This window comes from Silene latifolia, chromosome 10 (genome assembly GCF_048544455.1).
Source record: "Silene latifolia isolate original U9 population chromosome 10, ASM4854445v1, whole genome shotgun sequence".
Taxonomy (NCBI): domain Eukaryota; kingdom Viridiplantae; phylum Streptophyta; class Magnoliopsida; order Caryophyllales; family Caryophyllaceae; genus Silene; species Silene latifolia.
In genome coordinates, this window is record NC_133535.1 from 140,254,326 (window position 1) to 140,269,208 (window position 14,883).

The 14,883-nt window shown below is 38.0% G+C and overlaps 1 protein-coding gene and 2 long non-coding RNA genes across 8 annotated transcripts; 2 read left to right on the forward strand and 1 right to left on the reverse strand.

The window, feature by feature from the left end:
• Nucleotides 1-2,450: 2,450 nt before the first annotated feature.
• LOC141606041 (uncharacterized) lies at nucleotides 2,451-6,168 on the reverse strand. 6 transcript variants are annotated; one of them, XR_012526566.1, is made up of 6 exons: nucleotides 5,783-6,168; nucleotides 4,694-4,831; nucleotides 4,464-4,570; nucleotides 4,284-4,337; nucleotides 2,924-3,270; nucleotides 2,451-2,804 (listed from the first exon to the last, which is right to left on the reverse strand). It is a non-coding gene; the product is annotated as an uncharacterized LOC141606041 (long non-coding RNA). The 6 variants fall into 6 exon arrangements; XR_012526564.1 differs by having other exon boundaries at nucleotides 4,464-4,831; XR_012526565.1 differs by having other exon boundaries at nucleotides 2,924-4,570.
• Nucleotides 6,169-13,257: 7,089 nt separating this feature from the next.
• On the forward strand, nucleotides 13,258-13,936 carry LOC141609249 (uncharacterized). The gene is made up of 3 exons (XR_012527312.1): nucleotides 13,258-13,496; nucleotides 13,643-13,727; nucleotides 13,903-13,936. It is a non-coding gene; the product is annotated as an uncharacterized LOC141609249 (long non-coding RNA).
• A 40-nt stretch (nucleotides 13,937-13,976) lies between these two features.
• Nucleotides 13,977-14,836, forward strand: LOC141608358 (transcription factor LHW-like). Its single transcript, XM_074427719.1, has 3 exons — nucleotides 13,977-14,017; nucleotides 14,226-14,360; nucleotides 14,453-14,836. Exons 2-3 carry the CDS (start codon nucleotides 14,238-14,240, stop codon nucleotides 14,834-14,836), a joined length of 507 nt encoding a protein of 168 aa, XP_074283820.1. The 5' UTR covers nucleotides 13,977-14,017; nucleotides 14,226-14,237.
• Nucleotides 14,837-14,883: the final 47 nt, after the last annotated feature.

A 14,883-nucleotide genomic window follows, 5' to 3' on the forward strand; every position in this document is an offset into this window, starting at 1 on the left:
CAAAACTCACAAAACAATCCTCTCTATATTGCAAGGCAATTAGAGGATTCATTCTAGCACAAGGGCATTTCTCGGACAATCTTGGGTGCAACAATTAGGAGGAGATCTACTTTGATCTCTCATTGCCGAATTGCACTAGGACCAGAGGTTATTGCTTAATCTTTATCGTTTCCTTGTTATTTTCGTTTTATGACTATAAATCACGTGTTAAATTTGCGTTATAATCCTATAAAGAAAGGGTTTTATACGGATATTACCCTACAAGTGGTATCAGAGCGAGGCCACGTAAATTTTCTATGTGTTTTTCATCAAACGAAATGGATCGATTAATTTTTTTATGCAAAATTCCACACGGCAGAATTTTTTTTGATTGCACGATTGTTTTTTTTTTTTTGAAAACCGTGTCCTTTTGTTTACACGGCTGATTTTCTTGGAATTCGTGCCATGTTCTTGTTTTTGTTGTCGATTTGATCTTTGCATATTATTTTGTAATCGATATTCATTGTAATATGTTAGAGATCTATCAATTGCTATTTCATTTCTATACGGATTAGGTGATATCGCAATTGGTTTTTATCAAATCGATAATTTTTGTATAAATTTTTTGATAAACCGTGTGGCTTGTTGGTCTCGGCATTTTTTTTTGTGCCACGGCCTGTTTTTGCATAGGAAACCGTGTCCAGTTTACACGGTTGTATCCTTGTCGATTTTCTGATTTGTATTCCTTTTGTTCTTTGCGAATTGTTGTTTTAAACGATAATTACAACAATATGTGAAGATCATGTCAATTGTAATTTTGTTTTAATCCGGATTAGATTAAATTGCAATTGAGTTTTTGCAAATCGTTTTGTTGTTTGATCACTTGTTTGATCTCGTTTTGAGCGGTTGTTTTTTTTTTTTTTCTCCCTTCTTTTTGCTCACGGCAATGAGCAATTTTATAAAAAAAAAAAAATTAAAAAATTTTTTACGGGTACTGTTCACTGTTCACGTCCAGCAGTGAGGAAAAAAAAAAAATTTGTTTTGTTTTTTTTTTCGGCCTTTTATTGCATAAAACGGTTTTATGCTCTCGCTTGATAGTGAAACGGTTCACCCACGTAAAATTAAGTTACTTTAAAACGATTTATTGTAACGGATTATCTCGGATTAAAATTAACTTGACTAAAGCGGTTTTGTCATGTAATTTTAATTATCTTTGGTGGTTTGGATAAAATTTTAACATAATTACGGAATTATGTCACGAATAAATTTAATTTAGTTGATGCATTTTATTTATCGTTATTGTTAATTGTTTTGAATGCTTTTAATTACGTATTTATTTATTTTGCAAACGGTTGTAACTTAGTGTGGCCTTAGTAGAACGTGTTACCGTAATGATGGAACACGGTCTTGGTTGTATTTTGAGATCTCGTATCTCCCTTTTATTTCTTTTAATTACAGTTTTTATTTAGAATGTAAATAGGTTTATATTTTGTAAATTTTAATTGTAATTTTGAGAAGACTAAAGAAGGAGACCGGATGCTCACTCCCGCTACATGGACAAAGATGGAACATCAAGACAAGCTGTATTTTTTTTACTAGTTGTATTATGTTCTTTTTACTAGGATAGGCCACACTAGGAATTTTATTTACGTATTGCATTCATTTATTTATTTTTCCGTAACGATAATATGCATCATATTCCGCCTAAAAACCAAACCACCTAATAATTGTATGAAAACTGACTCATATAGAGGTCACGCGTTAGTTTTCTATGACATTCGTATGTCACACGATTTAAGCCATCACCCAAATTAATTCATTCACGCAGACGCTAGTTATTCGTTCACTTAAAATGAATTAAAACTGAGTTGATGGGATCTTCCTCGTATAAACCAAAATTGAGAACGGTCTTTATAGGTCAAACTCCAATGAATCCCTTCTTCGTCGGTAGGCATAATATGACCCCTTCTACGTCGGGTAAGTTGGAACCGATTGACTTATTTTATCTCAACACTATGGTCACTCGTACGATCCTGTGATTATGCACTACTACAATATTGATGAAAGAGAACGGTCATGCACCGTTCTTAAAGCTATTTTAGACCGTCCTGTGGCCAAGCGTTCTCTTTTACTTAAGAACACGGTTGAAATAAAGTCAACCCGGTCTCTTTGTAACAACAATCAGGACAGTTGCGCTCCATGACCGTGCTTTTTGATATATCATAGAGAACGGTGGCATATTAGAACCGGTCTCTTTGATAAGGCAGGTCTCTTTGATAGAGTTGTCAATTTTTTGGTGCCTTTGTTGTACCTTTTCAAAGAGAATGGTAGTTATGATACAACCGTTCTATTTGTTAAATTCAAAGAGAGTGGGTTTTACAAGGAACCGTTCTCTTCGATCCTGGAATTTTTTTAAATATTACTGTTTTTATCGTACCCTTATACCATTGAACCGTTTAGCTCATAAGAATTAGACCTGTTACAATTCAGAAACTCCAGCAAGTTTTACGCAACAAAAAAATTACAGATTTGATTTGAATCCACAAGGACAAAACCTTGAAAAAATATACAGAGTCAATAATGTTATTAAGAGCCTACAAATATCAAATATAGGCTACCTTGTACAAAATATAGATAGAAATCCTTCAATCCTCATCAGTTAGTCGCTTCCAAGTGCAAATAAATCGAACTTCAAAAAAATTGTAATCACCATCTTTTCATTCACCATTACTTTTAGGCTTAAATTGGAGTGTGAATTCAACTCAAATATTCCGCAGCTCGTCAATCTGCTCAACGGTATACGTCTTTGAGGCGTTAAGTGTGAACTGTATACACACAACACCCAAAAATATAGTTAAAATATACTATATATGATGTGTAAAGTAAAATAATGACCTGAAGTCAGGACTTCATTTTTGTAATTGTAATTAGTTTAAATAAATACCTCGGTCATGACAGCAACAACAGTTGGATCGTGTTCTCGCCAGATGTAGTCCTTAAGCTTCGTTCCCTCAGCAGCAACACCTTTCCTAATAACATCTATTGCAATAAAAAGCGAAGCACCAGAAAAATCGCAAGTTTCATGTAAACAGAGTACCTTTAATGATAGTTATAACGAGTAGAAAAATCCCTCAAGAGACTCGATCTTCAATGAAAAAGAACCACCAATCATGAGAGCTGCATATTTATTATGTTCGGGTGGCTGAAGAAGACAGAGTAGATTATAGACTTCAATTGCATCTTAGACATGAACCTTAATTGTCTCCAAGGGACAATAGTTACTTAGATTACCTGTGAAGTCCACAAATGTTGTAATTCATGAATTATGGCTGCACCAAAATCAGTGCGGAATATACCAACAGCAGGTATTAAGGACTAGACAAATCGTTGCTAAGAATAGCCATAGCTATAAAAGCATAAAGCAATTGATTTCAATGAAAAAAATAATGTTCTCCATATTAATCAAAATAATAAGAGAAGTGCTTCAAGAAACATATCCTCAAAGGCTCAAATAATCAATACATTGTAAACATAGAAATCCATTCATATTTCAGCTACTACCATTTTAAAATTCTGTCATTTCACAGTGACTACACTACATAGTCCCGTTTCTGAGTTCAGCACTTCAGCAATTTTAGGCCACATTAGCACTATTGTCCCGCACGCACACAAAAATGTCTCTTTGATTTTCATGGTACTATCCTCTCAGTAAAAAAAAAAGACAATAGTACTCGCCAATATTCTTAATGGAAAAAGAAATCTATAGTATAGAGTTCATGATTCATTCTCACTGATGGCAAAATTAAAATAAAGTTACATTATGTGAACACATATCATTCTCCTCAAAAAGCCAGAGCACAAAGAACGGATAATATTTTACTAGTTTTCATTCCTTATGTACTGAACTACATTGACGTATAAGCAAAGAAAAGTACCTTCCATATCAAATTTACGAATTCAACATCCAAATTAGATTTTTTGATAAAACTCAATTAGATACACTACATGTCTACACGGTTAAATAATCTTTCTTACAAAAAATATGAACAAGGAACATAAATAGTAAAAGTACAAGTATTAATTACACTACAACATATATAAATTCCTTGGGCCTGTCTATAGTACTATACGGGCAAACAGAATGAGAGTGATAGTAGTTCCTAGACCATACAGTAAATTCCTCCTTTAGTGGTAGCTCACCTTCTACTTAAAACCATTTTTTGGGGGGTTGGTAAGGAGGGAATGAGAAGTAGATGAAGTCATGAAAGTAACAAAAATATAGTATGTTTCAAAGAAATACGTACGGATGAACAGCATCACGGCCACGCCTTGAGCTACTAATTCCATATGCAAGAAGCCTACAATGTGAAGATGAATTAGTTTCTCTGCACTGAATAATAGATAAGAGTCAATTTAAGTGCTTAGAACCTTCAAATCGAGAACAAATAAAATGTAGCCGCGGGAACACAAGCAATGAAAAGTACCTGATTGGCAAAATTTGCAACAGAATATATGGCTTCAGCCAGCATTACGTGGCTTGAGCGAAAAGGCAAGAAAATTGCACTATAATGCAGTTGTTACAGCACGTTGACTACGACACCATTGTTTAACAATAGATTTCAGTTAGTGGCAAGAAGTGAAAATTCATTCTTATTAACCACTTCAATCACAAACGTCCAAGTATGTACAACTATATATCACAGTAATAAGTCACCTTTCTCATCGTCCTTCTAGAGGAATTGAACGCCAGGTATCTCTATCTATAGCGTTCCAGCATTAACATGTCAGGGGCCAAGGCAATTAAGTAGGGACTCAAGGTTCAAAGGAATTTCATGTGCACTTTGATCTGGGCCTGTTATATAGGTTTGGGAACAGATAAGGAATATCATCAGATGGGAAAGTGTGTTGTGCATGTCTGATATACACAGCAGCAGCATTGAAAGTGAGGTTAAGGGAAGAATAAGATGCAGATTAATATACTCGGATCAATATACCTCTTGAGTATAAGTGATGAGCAATGACTTAAAATAGAAGCTTTTAGAGGTTATTAGATTATTTGGATACTCAATTGAAGCAATTTGATGTTGTAGACCAAGGGTAATTGTTCCTGGTTTATAAACAATGAACACATAATTCGTTTATGATGATTGTTAATAGAAAGCTTACATTATACCAATAACAAAAGGATTAGTCAATTAGATGTATACTTATTATTACTGCAAAACAAACAAAACCTAAGTACTATGTATGCCCCTTTTTAATTTGCTCATACCGTTCAATACTCCAAGAGATAACCTGCTTGCTCTATTTCTATTTCTCTCATAATTTCTTTTCTATTTTCGAATTTCAAACTTTGTACTATGAGCCAAACTAAGACAAGTTAACATTTTGGTTGCCGTGACACTTGACATGTAATGATAATTAGGCACTTCATTTTTAAGGTAAAAATTATATGAGATAAGCGTCTATTTTGCGGCTATTATTACGTAGGAATGACAATGAATAAGGTCTAACTGAACATACTTAAATCCTCAGAAAATTTGCTATTCTGGAAATGTATGTGCATCAATAGTTGATTTCTCATTACCGGTCTCACTATGAATCAACTACAAATTTGAGGCCACAGGAATAAAAGAAAGGAACAATATATTCTACTAATCCACATAAAACTAGGGTTAACGAATTCACTTGGGTACTAAATGTAAGACGAATAATTAACTGGGATTTAGTCATAAAAGAAATCACAATTAAAAGTATTAAATGTTCCAGAGACGAATTAAAGAGTTAAGAAATATGGTCATACCCATAACGATTTTCAGCAGTAAGGACGACGACGAAGGCGTGCACAACTAGGAGCAACGTGAGGTGGTGGCCGAAGTGCGAGCGGCCAGCGGACAATCAAGGGCAGCCAAGGACAACAAGGGATGACATGAGCGACTAGCAGACGACCAAGGGAAATCAAAAAAAGCCAGGGAAAAAAAGGATGACGGACGTTGCAGTAGTTGGTGAGCAACGACTAAGAAGAACACTCGGCGATGGTGGATTTTAGGGCGGTGTGGTGTACAAAGGGATGGCGATTATTGTTAGGGTCTGGTGAAAGCGATGAGTGGTTTTTGTGTTTGAGAGAATTAGAAGAAAGTCTAAACGACGAGTTAATAGATATTGAAAAGAGAACGGTTGAAGACTAAGACCGTGCTCTTTGTTTTTTTTTAAGAGAACAGTTCCTTTTGTAAACCGGTCTCTTTGATATATTAAGACGGTTGGTCAAATTTAACTGTGCTCTTTGTAAATCAAAGAGCGCAGTTCGAATAAAAAATCGTTCTCTATTGGACTTCTATCTGCGCGCCCAAGCTCTAAGTATAAAAGAGACCGGTTCCGCTATTAACCGTTATTTAAGTGGCGTTCTTATAGCCTTAAATTGTAGTAGTGATGGTGGACTATAGATAGGATTTCCAGAAATCTATCGACCAAGAGTTTTTACGGAAGAACTAGCTAAACAGTTGGCTTATCAATTTACGGAAATTGAGTCTTGGGATCACTTGTATTATTCTTGAGGGAGATCAATTATACAAGTGCAATGAGTCTACACGATTAAAATGAATTTTAAAATAGACTTAAATCACCTCGATGAGTTGCTTATTTCGTTCTTGTTTTCCTTTCTTTTTCAGTGTAGATCGCGAACTTTTAAACCGCTAATAACAAATGGTCGGTTCTCACGATAACCCAATGCCAAGTGCCACATTGGACCGTGAGTCCTGCCGGATCTTCATGAATCGGATGAATCGACTACTCGATCAAGAATGATGGATCAAACTTCGCGGATCGGGAGGCGGCATTACGGAATGTCGCGCGCCGCCGACGGAAGCTCAAATATCTATTAGAGCCCATCCCGGCAAAACCCAGGTCCCACTGGCCAGAGTCTTCTTTGAAATCACCAAGTTTAATGATTTCTGTATGGAAGCGGGTGCGATTAAAAACGTACTCATTTTTGCAATGGAACCCAATTTGCTGAAACGCTTCATAGCCCATGGTGCGAACAAGATTTTCACCACGCTCACCAAGGAATTCTCGAAAGCACCGAGAATCGTGACCTATGAGCATACCACTCGCTTCTTTGATGCGAGACTCCGAAAGGGCCAACTCATTAGCCCACACATTCTCGAAAGATGATTGAGAATGTCGAGAAGTCGGAGACCTTTGATTGTAAGATCGGCGAGAACATTGTGATCGACCGCATGCTTCACTCACTCCACGATGGTTTTTCGCAATTTAGAGCGAATTACTATATGAATGATTTGAAGAAAAGTCCCCATGAATCGCACTCCTTCTCGTACATGCACGAGAAGGACATGAAGTTCAGTGGGAGCTTGAAACAAGATGTTCTCGTTGTGACAAACAAGGGGAAAGGTAAGGGCAAAGCTCGGCAAACCTAGCGATGAGGGTAAACCGAAGTTCAAGAAGTCGGGTTCGGGTAAGAGTGGGCCTGGTGAGTCGAGCACCTCATCAGGCGCGACAAAGAGCAAGAATGAAAACATGGAATGCCATCATTGCCACAAGACCGGGCATTGGAGGCGTACATGTCCTGTTTATCATGAGGACTTAAAGGCAGGTCGTGTTAAACCTGTTGGTATGTCTTCTTCTTCTTCTACTTTTATTCATATGATTGAGATTAACCACGCAAGTTACGGAACTTGGGTACTTGATACTGGTTGTGGTTCTCATCTGTGTAATCATGTGCAGGGGCTCCGAAACATCGAACCCCTCGTAAAGGGTGAGGTGGACCTGCGTGTTGGGAATGGAGCACGAGTGGCTGCCGTCTCAAGGGGAACATACGTGATCCAGCTTCCTAGCGGATTTGAGTTATTTTTATATAACTGCTATTATGTACCCAGTCTTTCGAAAAACATTATTTCAGTTTCTGCACTTGATAAACTTGGTTTTTCATTTGTAATAGAGAATAATACTTGCATTTTCTCTTTACACGATATGATTTATGGCAAGGCGGTCTCCATGAACGGAATTTATGTTTTAGATCGGACCACCGAAATATTACACGTAATGAATAAAAAGTTAAAGGTTGGTGACAAAGATCAAACGTATCTATGGCAATGCCGTATGGGACACATTAATGAGAAACGCGTAAAACAACTCATTAAAAATGGAGCTATCTCGGCCTTTGATTTTCAATCATTTGGCACGTGTGAATCATGTCTCATCGGTAAGATGACTCGGATTTCCTTCAAAGGTGTTGGAATGCGCGCTGCTGACCTATTAGGACTCATACACACGGATGTATGTGGTCCTATGTCAATCACCCCACGAGAAGGCTATAGGTATTTCATCACTTTCACGGACGATTTAAGTAGATATGGCTATGTCTAATTAATGAAGCACAAAAGTGAATCCTTTGAGAAATTCAAGGAATACCGAATAGGGTACGAACCTATTGGGTAGAAAGATTAAAACACTACGTTCGGATCGTGGTGGCGAGTATCTTTCTCACGAGTTTGATCAACACCTAAAGGACCGTGGGATTGCCCTACGCTTAACTCCACCGGAACACCTCAATTGAATGGTGTGTCCGAACGGAGAAATCGAACACTACTTGATATGGTTCGATCCATGATGAGTCACACCGTGTTGCCCGACTCATTGTGGGGTTATGCTCTTCCAAATCACCGCTCTAATACTTAACCGAAGTCCGTCTAAAGTCATTGACAAGACTCCATATGAACTATGGAAGGGAACGGTCCCTAACTTGTCCTTTATACGGGTTTGGGGCTGCGAGGCTTATGTCAAGTGGAGACACGAGGATAAGCTCGGCCCGCGATCGGTCAAGACATACTTTATAGGTTATCCTAAAGGAACACTTGGTCATTACTTCTATTCGCCAACCGAACAACGTGTTTTTGTTGCGGCTAGTGCGACATTCTTAGAGAAGGAATTTCTCGAGAATGCAAAGAGTGATAGAACCTTCGACCTGTCGGAGATTCCAGAACCAAATACCGAGCAACCATTGGAGGAAACAATTCCTTCAATCCCTACTGCATGTGAATATTCCCCGAGGAACCTAGGAGGTCGGGAAGAGTCTCTATTCCTCCACACAGATACATTGGTATGGTCGAGGAACATGACATAGATGACGTTCTACTCTTAACGAGTAGTGAACCCGCAACCTATAAAGGTGCCATGACTAGTTCTGACTCAAAGCTATGGCTTGAGGCCATGCAATCCGAGATGGACTCTATGTATGAGAACAACGTATGGGATCTCGTTGACTTACCTGCTAAGGTTCGTCCCCTTCAATGCAAATGGCTTTACAAGATAAAGCATTCGGTGGAAGGTCAACAAGATATCTATAAAGCACGACTAGTTGCTAAAGGTTTCACCCAAGTGCCAGGTTTGCACTACGATGAAATCTTTGCACCCGTAGTCATGTTGCGTTCCATTCGGATTATCTTAGCGATTGCCGCTTTTCATGACTATGAAATTTGGCAAATGGATGTGAAAACCGCCTTCTTAAACGGTTTTTTGGAGGAAGAGTTGTACATGGTACAACCCGAAGGTTTCATCGATCCACAACATCCTAAGAAAGTGTGCAAGCTTAAGCGTTCCATTTATGGACTTAAGCAAGCATCTCGGAGTTAGAATCATCGCTTCGACCAAGTGATTAAAGAAAATGGATTTACTCGATCGGTCGAGGAACCATGTCTTTATATCAAGTCGAGTGGGAGCAAGATTGTCTTCCTAATATTGTATGTCGATGACATACTTCTGATTGGGAATGACATACCTCTCTTAACTTCGGTGAAAGTATGGTTGAAAAACCATTTCCAGATGAAAGATCTGGGAGAGGCACAAAGAATTCCAGGCATCCGTATCTATCGAGATAGATCACGACGGATGTTATCTCTCGATCAGAGTCTTACATAGACAAAGTCCTAGAGAGATTCAAAGATGACTAACTCCAAGAAGGGGTTTCTTCCTATGGCTCCAGGGGTGCATTTGAGCAAGTCTCGGTCACCGAGACACCGGAAGAGAAAGAGCGCATGACACGGATTCCTTATGCCTCGGCTATAGGGTCAATCATGTATGCCATGATATGCACACGTCCGGGCGTGGCATATGCATTGAGTATGACAAGTCGATTCCAACAAAGATCCAGGTGAATCACATTGGATGGTCACAAGAACATTCTTAAGTACCTACGGAGGACTAAAGATTGGGCATTAACTTATGGAGGCGATCAAAAGCTATGCGCAACCTGTTACGCAGATGCTAGCTTCCAAACGGATCGTGATGACTCGAAATCTCGATCTGGATTCGTTTTACTCTTAATGGCGCCGAATCACCGGAAGAGTTCAAAACAAACTGTTACAGAGATTCTACGACGAGTCCGAGTACTATGCCGCGTCTGAAGCTACAAAGGAAGCGATATGGATGCGTCAATTCTTACATGGACTATCTGTAGTGCCTAGTTCGAATGACCCGATCACCATCTATTGCGACAATAGAGGTGCCATCTTCCAAGCTAAGGAGCCAAAGTCTAGCAACAAGTCTAGACATGTACAACGGAAAGCTCATCTAATCCGGGATTACGTGGAGCAAAAGGAAGTAGTGATAGAAAAGATTGCTACAGATGATAACATAGCAGATCCTCTCACTAAACCATTACGACAAGATAAGCATGAAGGGCACGTTAATTCCATGGGAATTAAACGTGTTCCTAAGTTGTAGTACTCTTTTATGGATTAGATTCATCCTCTTTTGTACTCTATACGACATCATCGTTTTGATATTTTATATATATATATTTTGTTTTTCATGTGGATTTGTACGACAAATTTTGAACACCACAAAGTGAACTGAACAAGCATTATATTTTTGGTCCTTAATTACCCACGTGAGCTGATAACTCAAGGTAATTATTTTGTGACGTTGGTTGATGGTGGGTTCAACGAGCCATAAGTCAACAGATTGACTGACCAATCACAGAGGCGATTTATACGGATATCTCGTAGGACACAATTGTGACATCAACGTGGAGTCCTAAATGTTTTACAACATTAGGTGCCCGGTCGTGGATAGGACCTCCATAATGATCCTAAGAGTCGATTCTTTTGACTATCGACTGTCTCTTGAGACTAAGGCAGATTTTGGGTGACTTTGGTTTCTTTCTCACGGTCATCCGTAACAGGGGGCCAAGTAGATTGTTTCTGGGTCATTTCATGCTGTGCTTAGATCGGAAGGAGTTCGAATTGAAGGAAATATTCAGCCTTTATCAGGTAATCGATATTTCTCGGGGCCACTCGAGGAGTCAGAATCGAAATGCATGGCCATGCTCGGATACGGATTCGTTTTATCAGTTAAGTTACTCTCTAGTCGGGGAAACCACTCTTGATCCAGATCGATTGCAAAATACGACCTTTGCGGATCCGGATCTGCAAATTGTTTTACATTGAATGGGAGAAATTTTAAATGAATATGAGAATCGGTTATCGCACATACACTTGTACAGACAAGTGGGAGTTTGTTGGAGCTGTGTCCTCCAGTTAGTGCGGATAACGTCATTGCACATACACTTGTACGAACAAGTGGGAGCTTGTTGGGGCTGGTGTCCTTAACAGTTAGTGCAAGGACTTATAAATCTCTAAAAGGATCAAAGGGTATACTTTTGTATCATAATCAGTTGGTCCACGTTTATCAATAACGGTTGGCTTGCTAGATAAGTTTGACGTTATTGTCATACAGATGGCGGTGATCAACTGGTCCCTAAAAGTCACACCTATAGGATACGTTTGAGAGATGTGACGGTATGAAAATACAGTCATGTAGATGCCAAATTTGACTAACCAGTTAGTCCGAGTTATTTGACTAGTAATTAGTCAAAAATGTGATGTTGAGATATTTTATTTAATACGGATTAAATAAAAATGGCTAAGACGAATTAAACGATTAATTCGTAAAATTGAATATAAACGATTTATATTTGATTAATGTATATTGAATAAATTAATTATACGATATTGTCTTTGTCGGACATGTATTAATAATTCAACTAACCCGTCTTATTAGTTGATGCTTTAATAACCGATAACCGATGACGATTTATAATTAGACCGTGTCATATACATTTAGTAATTTGGATTCGGACCACGAGTTTATATGAAGAGGAAATGAAAAAGCCCATGAGGCTCCCTCTCACTCGGTTTGGCCGAGCCAAACATAGATAAAAGGAGCCATCTCCTCTTTTGTTAACCTAAGCATTTCATTTGTATGAAAACTAGGGTTTTGAGAAAAAGTGCCTCTCAAAATTCGGATCTCACATCCAACCAAAACTCACAAAACAATCCTCTCTATATTGCAAGGCAATTAGAGGATTCATTCTAGCACAAGGGCATTTCTCGGACAATCTTGGGTGCAACAATTAGGAGGAGATCTACTTTGATCTCTCATTGCCGAATTGCACTAGGACCGGAGGTTATTGCTTAATCTTTATCGTTTCCTTGTTATTTTCGTTTTATGACATAAATCACGTGTTAAATTTGCGTTATAATCCTATAAAGAAAGGGTTTTATACGGATATTACCCTACATCACGGTGTAGTTGTGGTGGTGGTTTGGTGGTAGAACTAGTTTTGTTTTTCGTAAATCTAGTTTTTTTTTTGTTTTTTTTGTGGTAGTGTGGTTGTGGGATGTTGGTGGTTGTTGGTTGGTGGCGTTGTGGGTGGTGTCGGGTGGTTGCCGGCTGCCGAGAAAGGGGGAGCCGAGTGGTAGTGGTGTCAGGTGCGGATGGCGGTCGTGGTGGTATAGTGGGTGGTGGCAAAGGTGGTCGTGTGATGGTGGTGGTGTAGAGGTGGGTGGTGGTCATGATGAGTAACTGAGTAAGGGAGAGATGAGGGAATTATTTTTTTTGGATTTTAGAGAGATGAGAGGATGATAATTGTGATGAATGAGAGAGAAGTGGGTGGGAGAATAAAGTATATATAGTGAATTAATGTTTAACTAGGTTATATCCCGTGCTACATCACGACATTTTATAGATTTTATTATATGAAGTCGTTCTTAATTAAATTATTTACATAAATTAACTATATTTGTAATTTAATGTTATAATCTACTAAATTTAAAATATGTATAATAATAGTATTAAGTGGTAGAAAAAAGGATGTTTACTACAATTAGTTGATACTTAAATCATCTTTGTCTTAACCTCTATTATTTTTATTATTAAAAATCATAATTTTATTACATGTAACTAAAAATTATCCATATCTTTACCTCTTAAAAAGAGAGAACTTGGTGTGTACTGTAGCAATGAATAGTACACAACCAAGTTCCTCCTGGTCCGTTGGATTTCATTCTTTTGATCTCCTTCCTCCATTTCTCCTTTAACCCACAGCCACATCTTAATCTACACATTCTCCTTTAACTCACTGCCACATCTCCCGATACCATTCTCTCATCAAACCCTAACAGATCTCACCCAAATCGCAAAAAACGATTATCCTCTTCAAGGTATTTCCTACGAATTTCATTTGGGTTTGATTTAATTATTATTTTTGTCAGGTTGTTCAAATGATTCCTTTATTGAATATTGGTTGATGTTGGTGTTGTGTGAGATCTGGATTCCTTAACTCATCTTGATTTCAATTTGATTTCAGGGTTATTATTGTTAGAGTGTTCAAATGTTGTTGTTGGTTCTGTGTTAGATCTATTGTCGTACTTTGCTCGCGATTCCAGCATCAGGTATACTTAAGCCCTTAATTTTAACCATTTTTTATCTTTTTTTTGGGATGCTTATGTCGTTTTAGTAGTTAGATCTCCTCCCTTAATTCTAACCATTTCAGATTGATTTTGTTATTGTTTTTGAATCCATTTTTTACATTAGATTTCAGTTTGATTTCGTTATTTTTTTTGTCAGGGTATTATCGAAATCGAAGTTCCTCTCTCACAGGTATCTTCCTTGTAAAATCCATTCCTACTTTAAATATGTTACTAAGCATTCTGACAAGCTTAGTAAATGTGCCAAATCTAAGGTATGCCTCTGACCATAGAATTCAGACTTTGGCTTAATGTGCAAATTTTTTTAAGTCTTGTGCTCAAACCTGTTTAATTGTGTCTGTCTGGTCATCTTGATCTCGTTGTGTAAACGTATTTGAGTGAAAGTAAACCATCAAATTAAATCCTCATCGAACTGAGATGATTCTATCATTGATGATTGTGCTTCATCTTCTTTAATTGTAGGGTGGCAGTGAAATGGCGGTGCTAGGGTCTGGTTATGAGCAAGGTTCAAGCTGGGCAGTGGAGGTGGGAGGCCATATGAAAATTTGCCTAATTCTTGTCGAGAATCTCAATATGAACGGACAGATGCTAATAGAGGTGTGTATGTATTCGAGCCTGTCAGAGTATTATAAGTTAAATTTCCTGGTTTGCTTTCCTTCGTCTGATAGTTTACTGGTACATATATGCAGATGCTATGTGATGATTGTGACCATTTTCTGGAGATCAGTGATTCTATCAGGAGTTTGGACCTGACCATTTTAAAAGGCAGTACGGACAGTCATGGAGACAAAACGTGGATGCGGTTTGTTGTTGAGGTAATCTCTTCCTCTGTCAACCGGATTATGATAGCTATGAAGTATTATTTTGTTCAACAAAATTGTTCAGACATGGATATGTGTGTGATTGGCCAAAATTACGTCAGCAAAATGTCAGGCAGTGATATTTCCAGTCGTGTCACTAAGAAAGGTAGTATGCCTATTGGCAATTTCGTAAACAGTTCACAGATCCGAATTCTTTTCACTGCATCATATTTTGCATCCCTGTATAATTCTGTGACACAAGTTGCCTTGTGAGTAGTATTTAAGAAAGCCGATAACCGAACATGGTGCTCAAAAATCCC